The sequence below is a fragment of the Parus major genome, chromosome 9 (genome assembly GCF_001522545.3).
Source record: "Parus major isolate Abel chromosome 9, Parus_major1.1, whole genome shotgun sequence".
NCBI classification, from domain to species: Eukaryota; Metazoa; Chordata; class Aves; order Passeriformes; family Paridae; genus Parus; species Parus major.
The window spans coordinates 16,961,805-16,972,988 of NC_031778.1; the positions used below are offsets into that span (position 1 = coordinate 16,961,805).

The window sequence follows — 11,184 nt, forward strand, 5'->3', positions numbered from 1 at the left end:
CAACAGACAGCTAAGGGAATTATGTTATAAATCACCTAATCCAATGCCTTTCTTCAGTATCACTGCCCATTTAAGAAAATTAACCAGTATTATAATAAATTAATTGAGGTGCAATTTGGAACACAACAATAATGGGAATTTTATTTTTAACTGATGAGATATATTTCAAATGTCTTTGATTATTTACACAACATTTATTTCACTGCTTTTTTTTCCATCCTCTGTAAAATTTTCTGAGTAATTATAATGAAATATTGTAAAACCAAACCAAAAGAAATTCCTTTTTTCATCAGAACTTTTGTAAATCCATCCCAGTATCCATCCAGTGGCAAAAGACATTTGTGGTTAGAAGAAGCTTATGACCTGCCCCTCTCTGCAAACCATTCCTCTTGTACTTTTCCAGCACTCAGAATCATTGTACCAGGGACTTTAAAGGGTAATCTTCTGCTGAGTCCTACTCATATCCAGGTAAGCACCTGCTGCCCATGAACTTTTCTAAGCAATTTCTGCCCCAAATAACTGTATCTGCATCCAGATTTTTTTTCTGTGGCAACAACTTCCACAAGAGGGGGGACTGTTTTTAACCATTTTAATCCTACTCATGATGGTTTTGGCTGCCCTTGGTCCTAATACTGTAAGATGCTCCATTTCACTTATCTATCACCAGAGAACTGTTAGGTGTGTCCTGAACTAACTATGAATGAAATCTACTGCCTCAGCTCAGTCCATTTTAAAACACGGTTTCTCAGACAACAGACATGCTAAGAGGTGGATTTTTTAAAAAAAATAAAGATTAATGAAATAAGGTAATTGTTAAAGATGATAATTCACTGTATTTCTGAAGGTTTCTCAAAAAAATAAGTAAAAATTCCCTTCACAGACAAAGATGTAAATCCAAGTCATAGAATCACTGAATGCTTTGGGTTGTAAAAGACCTTAAAGATCATCTAGTTTCCAGCCCCCAAGTCAATTATACAGCCAGCACCTTTTCTGTGAGAAGCTAATCTAATCTTCACATCAACCTGGATTTGGAAAATTCCTCATCTGAGTCTGACCTTGTAGTTTTGGACTCACTTTGCATTTTCATATTTTCTTATTCAGTGTTTGAATTTTGTATTTCATCTTCAGCCACTCCCTGACAAGCAATTACTGTCGTTTAAGAATGTCTTAAACTATCCTGAATAAAAAAATTTGAATACAATGAGACAACATCTCATCCTTTCTGCTTGGGAGAGGATATTGGCATATCCCTGAAAGGTATAAATCTTACTAGGTACTGCATTATTTTATTAAAAACAAAATTTACCAGCAATTCTCTAAAGGAGTCTATGAAGGCTATTACAGCCAAAAAGCACACAAAACTGCTCAGGTTGAGAATGAGAAGGAAGATTTATGCAACTTTTTGCCATACCTAGATTACGTGGGTATTAGGCCAGTCAGTCCCTTTCTGAGTACCAGTCTGAAATTATGTAAAGGTGATAGAAATCTGCTCTAAATTTTATTGAGCTGGATGAGAAGCAGGTACTCACATAGCAGCTACAGACCACCAGCCAGCAGTGCACCTTGAGCTATGTCCTTTTTCCACATCTGAGTGAATTCCTTATTTCCCTGTCACTAGTTGCCTGGTGGTTAAGGATCTGTAAAAACAGGGATATGGATATAGCCATAATTTGGCCACAAATACTTCAGCATATTTTCAGTTTAACTGTTTTAACAGTAAACAGAAGACCAAGATTATATAATATCCGCACACATAAACTGGACCTTCTTACTGCCAGGCTCAGCCTTACACTTTTAAAAGTAAATACTATCCATGGTAAAGTACCATTGCACAATGCCTGCTTAAACAATCACCAACAGGCCCTTTGAAGGCTAGTCCATAGAGTGTTATAAAGCCTACTTTCCTCAAAATCTACTCAATCAAACTATATAATCATTTACTTGCTGTTTGCAAATGTTAATCCAGGGTCAAGGTAATGGCTGTCTGACATGACACTTAAATTTAAAACCATGCCCTTTTAGCATTCATTTACAACTTTGGTGGGTTGCTCTGATTTAAAAGCAAGCTGGCTTTATCAAGGCATGGGCATAAGTGACCTAACACTGCAAACAAAATGTTGCTTCTAGCTTCAGCTTTTTTTCTAACATTACTGCAGTGCTCTAATGCCCAAATTACACCTGCAGACTGTAACACCATTGAAACAGATGCAAGAGTGGCCCTGGATTTGGTCAACAGACATCGCAGAGATGGTTATGTTTTTGGTTTATTCCGTGTTGCCGATGCACATGAACTACATTTAGTAAGTATGAACTTAAAGGCTGATTTACACAAGACTGTGATTTTTAAATGTTTAATGAGCCAGGTCATTAAGAGCTTATGTTTATTGCTTTTACTAGAACAATGTTGATCCAATGAATCAGCTGTGATTTACACCATCTCAATATTCATTTGTGAATGACTTATTGCACATAAACTTGATTTCAAACAATGCCAAATGGCCTCTCTTCTCTTGGTCAGAAGGATGTTTGCATAAGAGATGCTCTGAACAGCTTTATACAACTCTGGAAATTAATGTGTCCTGTCTGCTGTCTGGTGTCAGACGTTATACTCAAAATTTATATTCAGGTCTCTTTAATCTATGAATGCCTAACATTAATTAGAACAATGTACCCTGCAAGACTGGTATTTTGTTATTATCTTAATTTCAGAGATAGCTGAATAAACTGGTGGAAAGGGAAAAAGGCAGAGGAAGTCAAAGGAGTTGTTACTCTGCAAAACAGGAGAGGGACTAGATCGAGAATCTCTATTGGTCATTTCCTATTTCCTTCCTATTTCTAATTCTGTTTCCTAGAGAAGATACATAAGCCTTTCTCAATGACTGCTGAAATGCCAAAACAAATCAATAGCAGAAAAAGCAATAGAATAAAAATGTCTTTAACTAGTACATAAAAGAGACCAAGGACAGGCAGATTTACTAATCCATCCACCTGGTAGCTTTTAGCTGCTTGACTAAGATATTGGTATCCAGGCACACATGCATCATCCCAGAAGTCTCAGTATGGCAACAGAAAAAATAGGCCCGTTTTTGATGGAGCTTCTTAGTACTGCCTGTAAGGACAGGTACAGACTCAGAAAGTGACCCAAAGCCCAGGTTATCACAGGTCTTCAAGTACACCTGCAAAAAAACCTGATGGATTATTTTGCTTTTCAAAGACAAGAATGCAGCAAGTTATATATTGTGTTCTACACAGTAGCCAGGCAGTTAAAGAGCTTAATCTAGGAAGGATCTCCTCTGCAGTTATGTGTGTGCCAACCCTCTGAAGTGGTACCACCAGGCAGCAAGACATGCAAAATGCATTGGATTCATGATAAAAAACGAAGTCGTGTCTAAAAAGAAAAATCTCAGTGTTTCTACATTTTAAGCAACAATTGTCTACATAAAGAATAAACCATAACTTGGAATATGGGCTAGTGCTGAGAATCCACACTTCCAGATGAATGCTATAAATACTAGAATACCATGTTTATGTTTTGCTTTGTACCCTTAACGAATTTTGCCATCTTTGCAGTCCAGGGCCACAGATTCAGGTGTCACACAGTGTCTACAAGAACAGAAAAGGCACTTCTGACTGCTAAAGAATCCTCCCTGTAAGGTTTCTATATCTTCTCAGACCCGAAGCCACCAGATGTGACCTCCTGCACACTAATCATGTACACTATTGTGCAAGAATTCTTTTTTGCTCCACTGCCAAGATAACATTAAGAATATGTATATATTAAAAAGAAAAAAAAAAGACCAGAACATTTTTTTTTGTTTCTCCATCCAATAGTGTGCAACAGGTTTGTCACATCAGCCCCCTCAGAAATCTAAGCAGAGCAATTCCAGCCATATCTCTACTGGGTTTACACAGGAACTCTAGAAGCATAAGATACTCAAGTATTCACAAAAAAACAGTTCTGGACTTGTGCAGAACTGTAGCGACTAAAATGCTTTTAAAACAACCAAGAAAGAACCATTTTTTTCCTCAAGAGCTATTGAGCAGATAAACAGAGGAATTTTCTCCTGCATATTTGGATGTAGACACTTAACCCCTATTATAAAATCAGAGACAATGCTAAGATACACAAATATTGCAAAACCAGCATTTAACATGACATTGGTGGGCTCTCACTAATGAAAATATTACACTAGACTGCAGCAATTCTTTCACAAGGTCTCATCTCTACAGAAACACTGAAAAAGGAGCCTGAATGGATGGAACTTCATAAAATGTGAGGACACTTATTCACAGTGAAGGGCTTTGTATGACTTTACCTAAATGACAAAATACATGTGTTTATTCTGAATGTCCATACAAGGGCTGAATAAAATTTAAATTATCCACTCCAAAACTGTTTCTGTAGGTCACAGAAAATTCTTAGCATGATATCCCATTACGCTGCCATCCAAGTTCAAATTTTAATTCTGCTAATCCTATTTGCTCAGGAGACAGAACATAGTAGAAGAGTTTCAGAGTTAAGGATTCTGATTGGGATTATTAGAGTTTTATTGCATCACTCCCTGAATAAACTGAGCAGGAAGCAAACTCTGAAAGAGCATCTGGTCACTAAGGTAATTTGAAATGGTATGAGATACATAATTGGCTGCCTGATGTCCTAATAGAACAGTATGTTCTGTGGGAAAATCAGAAAGAGGGAATGGCAACCTTTTAACACTGGCATTTTCCCCACTTGATGAATGTCAGATTAACAACAGACACTTCTCACAGGTTATCAACAAAAGGATAAGAGGCAACAGTTGTTAGTTGCAGGAGGGGAAATTCTGACTACATATAAGGCTAAAAAAAATCATGGAGAAAGTTGTTAAGTACTAGAATGGCCCAGAGAGGTTGTGGAATGCCTGTCTTGGTGATATACAGCATGTAGTTGAAACTTTGAAGTTTCAGCTTCGCCTTGAGCAAGTGGCTGGACAACATGGTCTCCAAAGATCCCTTCCATGAACCCTTTCTATGCTTGTCAGCTCTGAAAAACCTTAATAGAGAACTGGAGAAGCTTCACTAAAGGTTAAACAGATTGACCTCAACGAAAGTTTCTTTCAGATCAAGCTTCTTCCCTACAAACACCTTTTTCACTTGCACTTCTCTTCCAGGGAAATTCAACAGTCCTCTACTTAACTTTGGATGTGCTGGAAACTGAATGCTCTGTCTTATCCAGAAGACACTGGGAGTCCTGTGAATACAGTGACACCTACCCAATGGCAAGTAATGGCATCTGCACCAAATCATGCACAATAATGCACTAATTTTTTCTTCTTCTGAACTGTCCAAAAATATGTGTCACAAAATCTCTCAGTGAAGACTGGGCTTTAATGTTGCTCATTCTAAACCAAAATCTATCTAATTCTAGAATTGCTAAATATATGCTAAAGGCTTGGGAAAGGATTGACTCTTCAAATAACTATAGCTTTATTTAACTTGTTGTCTCAAAGGAACAATGCTCCACATTCCACTGCTTGTAGCAGGATTTATGTTTTAAGGGTAATTTGCTGACAACTGAAGGGCACTAGAAATTATTTTTTAAGCATGTTCCTGGTATATGAGCCAGAAATACCAGTGGTATATTTTGTCAGTTTTCTATCATAGCATTTGTGGTATGACAATGTGAAATACTGGTAGTGTCAGTACATGAACGATATACAGCAATACTTGTCCTTCCTTTTGCACTCCAATGATGAGCGCTCCCAAAACTTTAAGTAGGAGAGTTGTGATACTATGACAAAATATAAAACAGAAAGGCTAGGAGGAGAGAATAGAAAGCATTTATTTTTTTTTAATGGAGGAAAGGAATGGATGAAAAGTCCATCCACTTTTGACAAAGATTTGTGTAACCTGGCATTCTAACTTTCCCTGCCATCTTGTCTTATCCTGCTCTAAGTATCAGGATGACTAAGAAAGCTAGTTTGGTTTTCCATTGTCTATTCTATCATGCAAACTGAGAATTAAAATAAAGGCTCTTGTAGACAGAGATCCCATTTTATCTGAGGACAAATTTTGAGTGGTACCTGATCAAACATTCCATTAATGACCACATCTGTTATTCTTAGAGGTACTACACATTAAAAGGAGGTATAATTTCTATGATAGCCTACATCCAATTAAATCCAGCGAAAATAACATCATAATCATGTATTCTTTTTTCCTCTCAGGACTTTGGGCAATGTAAGATTATCACATATACAAACCATCTGCTGAAGAAACCTCAACTATATGGATTTAATTGTACATTAAGTCCAGGTAAAATAACCACTGCTGTAAGCCAATGCATACCTCAAACCAGCCCTCATACCGAAGTCAGTACACTACCAGTGTATGGAAACCATAACAGATTCATTCATCTGCTTGTAATTCATATTTTAGATAATTCAAATGGAATGTTAAGAATGAGTAATAGAATTAAGGTTACCCTACTCCTCTAAACCAGACTTTATTGATGTCAGATGATATTACCAAAATATGATAATGAATATGAGAACAAATACAAACTCTGGAACACTGCACTTTTAGGGTGGTAAGATTCTAAGGTGATTTATAAGAATACTCAGTTTCATGGGTTTGGGTTTTTTTCACATTACAGGACAAACCCGTATTTGTGGAGCGAGAGACAGATATTTCATTTCCAAGGAAACTCTGCATTTAAGTTTATCATTATGAGTTCACATTAAGGCATGGGCACACTCCCAAGAGTATATAACAAAATTACTTGTTTTCACAGTTCCACCTGATGTAGTAGAGTGCAAAGATTGTCCGGTGAAACTTGAAGCCTTAGAAGTCACTGAGCAACATAGAGATATTGCTACAAAGGCCCTGAAGAAATTCAACAGTGAAGGTAACCACACAAACAACTTTGCTGTGGATAAAGTTGAAAGAATTTTAAAGATGGTAAGTGGCATTTTCTCCTAGAATTACTTAGAAATGACACAATTTTGTGAACAACTCCAAGACAATGGGACCAGAACTCAAACCCTTCTAGGATCAGATCTAAGTTGAATGTTCTACTTTGGCAAAGACTTGTTATTAACTTCAGTTTAGATGTGTGAAAGCAAAAGGATTTCTTATTTGCTAGAGAACTATGGCCGTGTGATGACATTCAGAATGTAAGGCCTTCTTTGTGGACATATTTTAAGTCTGAATGCCTAATTACCTATCATGACATACATGAGTTTATTTACCACTAAGCAGATTTCAAGATGGACAATCATGTATTATCACAATCACATATTTTGTCAGTTGCAGACAATTTTTTACTCTTAGAATACTTAGCACATGGGTACAACAAACAGTGGAACATGCTCAGCGTCATTGTGTCTCTTGATGCAGAGCAAAGCAGCACTCTGAGGACAGGAGGTGAATTTGTGCTGTAACACTTGAAGAACTTCAGGGTCTGGTAAATATCTCCATATCTAAGTGATGTCAACATGAAGACTTATCCTTTGGGTGATTTGAAGTATATTAATAACAAAATTTCTTGTTGGTAGATACTGGAGACTTTCACTTAAACAGCATGGGATCATCTGCCAACACATGTGTCAGCTCAGGACACCTCAGTAATGAGGTCCCATGGCTCCCACCATAATACATGCTGATCTTGGAAACTGCCTAAATGATAGCATGCCAAACCCACCTCCCTGCAGCTTTTAATATTGCTCAGAAACCTGACAGTATCCCACACTGTAGCCCTGTGCACAATGTATCCCTACTGCCATTTAGAAAGGGATTGTTTTCACATTGCCTGGGTTTGTGTGTTTCCCCCCAAACACTTTGTTTTCACACTTCACCATGTTCAGCTACAGCAACACTTTACATTGTACCACTGGATTTTAATGCTCAGAAACTATGAATTACAATAAAAAATCATACCATAAAGTACGTGCACACACTTTTAACCAATTTAGTTAAACTAGTGAAACTCATGTGTGCACACATGCTAAGGACACCTTCAACACAGACTTGAAATAAAAGTACTGCTATAGTTGGAAATTAAAATGAAACACCTCTTTATGGATTTTAATAGGATCACAAAGGCTTTCTCCCATGTTCATATGGAGTAAGGCCTTCTCCATAACTAATGCCCTTGACAACAGAGAAAGCAACATTCTCACAGTAACTAGCAGAATTTCACCTTAAATTAACAGCAGCACTGTAATACACTCCCATCACTGGAAAGGGGTGGTTGCCATCTAATGGATCTCTACTTTCACAGGAGCAGCAGTTCAGCTTAGGGAGAAGACTCTAAGGACACTACTTCCTAAAGTCACAGGCTGTAAAAGTAACAGATTTTATAACATACACATACTAAACAAAGAATTAAAGCAAGCATTCCTAGAAGTTGTAAGGGTGTGAGATATAAATTATCTAACCTGCTTTCCTTGCTGAATATGTGTATGTGCATGAACAGTTGAACAGGACAGGTAAGGAAAACATGAGGTAGATGGGATTTTGACAATAAGATGATGTATGGTTGCTCTGAAAATTACAAGACTTTAAATACACTTAGTTACAACTTCTTCTTTGACCTCTTGGTTTCAGACTGCCTCCCGTGAAGGTCACATTTTGGGATTCTCTATAAAAGAGACCAACTGTTCCAAATCTATGCAGGAAACAGATCAGGCATTGGAATGTGATTTTCTGCATGACTGGCATGCTGTAAGTAAAGTCCTAGGATGAGAAACTGATATAATGGGTGTTATCAAGAAGATTCTACCAATATATATTCAAGTGTTTATTATAAACATGCATCCAAACTCAAAACCAAAAATCCAGCATGTTCAAGCCCAAATCCTAATTTTCCAGCTGCTCCATAACCTTTTATAAGTCTGAACTCTCAAATCTTAATGTAACTGGAATCTGGCACGTTAGAGGCCTAGAGTTTTTCAGGTTATATCTGGTTTTTGCATTCAAATTGTAGCCAATTCCTATCAAATCATTCATGCTATGTCCATAAAAACTTTTACACCAATATGAGTCATAGATCCTGAAAAAAATATATGTCTTATGTGACAGTGAACTCAGGGTCACTTTTTTCTCTGCTGCAGAGGAACAGAGATTGGAATAACTCAATCTCATCTGCAGAAAACTATCCAAGTATTCTATTCACCCCATTTTTCCATTACTATTATAGTCTACACCAAAGAAACAGGCAAGATCTCATAATTTCAGAATAAATTATTTTCCAGAAACTAAAATGAAATAATGAAATAAAACATGGAAAAAATAGAATATGTAAAACTTTTGGTTTATAAACATCCATCACCTTCTCTAGCTTTTTATACTCCAGAAGAGTGGAAAAGGGTGTGAATTAACTGGTAAGAGAGCCACGAATTCACTAGTACAAAGCACAACACAGATGGCTATAGAGAGTTTAAATTCTGTTCTCAGTGCTGCCATCGCTGCTGTTTGTGTGTAAAATGCCATTACCATTTGTAGTCACTGAACATAATGGGCTACTAATGGCCCAAACAAATATCAAGATAAAGCACCCAGTACAGAGAGCATACACAGAACCCATCGCCTAAGTTCTGTGCTCTTTTCACATGAGCAATTCCACACACAATGACTGGACAGCAGGAGAAAGTCACAGCAAACAGGATGCTAAGGGAAGTAATGCAAAAAAATTAAAATAAATTGTTTTTTAAAAAAATAAATGGAAGAAACTTCTGCCTTGAGCTTTGTCTGAAGCAACACAGCGACACAATACCAGATTTTGAGACTTGAATTACAGAACAGTCCAATCTGAACAGATGTTTGACAAGAAAAGACAGAAAAAAAAAAAAAAGAAAAAAAAATCAGGCACCCAAGGATACTCATTTTGGAGGCATTAATAGCTGGCCAATCTCTTAGACATCAAAAGGGAAGCAAGATGCAGAGTAGCAGACCTCTAGGTGCACATGGTGAAGTGCATCTAGAGTACATCACAGTCAGGAACCCTCAAAAATGGCACATATTTGAATCATTATTAAACACTGGCAAACATTGGTTGGAAGGCTCAGGATCTGGCTAAGTTATGTGAACACACTTAGATGTCAAAGGAATAGCCTACCTTGTAAAATGTTGAACATTCAGCAGTTTGTATTAATTCCATCACAAGAACCCAGATGTGCATTGTGGGTTTTTTCCTTGTCTTTTGCTTAGCACACCGGATTCTGCAAGGCAAGAATTATCAGTGATGCAGACGGAGCTGATGGAACAGATATAAGCTGTGAAATCTACCATCCCTGGGTATGTACTCAGTTATGGACACATCTTTGGCTGCATCCTCATGCAGGTTACAGCAGTCTTGCTTAGTCCAGACTGGCAGATGATGGTAACATGTCAATATTGCCTGCGGGTGAGGCAGCACGTCAGGACGGACTGACCTGCAAGTCCTAGGTCAGTCAAAGGATGAAACAGAATTGAGCTGTCCCTACTACTCCTTCCAAGTGTGTCTTCTCTCAGTTCAATCACCTGACTAAGTAGAAGTGAGAGATTGGCAAGCAAGTTCAAAGAAATTTTAGAAAGCAATAGGAGGGGAGATGATCTTTATCATATTTGGTACTTCAGTTTACATCACAACAGCTATTCCAGCGTGGATTTATTTTGTTTTGATCTACCACAAATATTTCTCAGCTGCTTATATAATTTTGGCATCATGTAGTGTTTCCAGCAGATTTTCAGTAACTTGGCATGTTATTATCTACTCCTTCTCCTCCATTGTGAAAAAAATGCACATTTTTTTTCCTTGAAGATCATCAGGCTATGAATGCAAACCTCTCTCTTGCTCATCAATTTCTTCTGCCCTATCAACACTTGATTAATACTTTCTCCCTGGTGTTTTTATAAACAGCACCATGGCTGTGGGCGAAGAGGGAAATATTCAGCTCTGGGACATCCACACAGACATCCCCATTGTCATCATCATTTTGGTCAAAGACATCACCATAAGCATCACCACAGACATGAATGTCCTCCCTTTTCTCAGTCCAGACCTGAAGACCCTGAGCATAACCCCAAATCCAGCAAGGAAGATCAAGACAACAACAAAGGATTTTCTTCTCCCCCTCCTCCCCACGATGAACCAGACCACCACCATCCTACTCCTCCTCCTCATGGACCAGACCACCACCACCCTCCTCACCACCATGGACCACC

General features: G+C 37.8%; 1 protein-coding gene across 1 annotated transcript; it reads left to right on the forward strand.

Moving 5' to 3' along the window:
• Positions 1 to 2,010: 2,010 nt before the first annotated feature.
• Positions 2,011 to 11,182, forward strand: HRG (histidine rich glycoprotein; the record flags this gene model as incomplete). Its single annotated transcript, XM_015637089.1, has 7 exons — positions 2,011 to 2,300; positions 5,151 to 5,258; positions 6,207 to 6,294; positions 6,773 to 6,939; positions 8,587 to 8,703; positions 10,189 to 10,275; positions 10,880 to 11,182. Coding segments are annotated over exons 1-7 (1,056 nt in total), but the record flags the coding sequence as incomplete, so codon positions are not given.
• Positions 11,183 to 11,184: the final 2 nt, after the last annotated feature.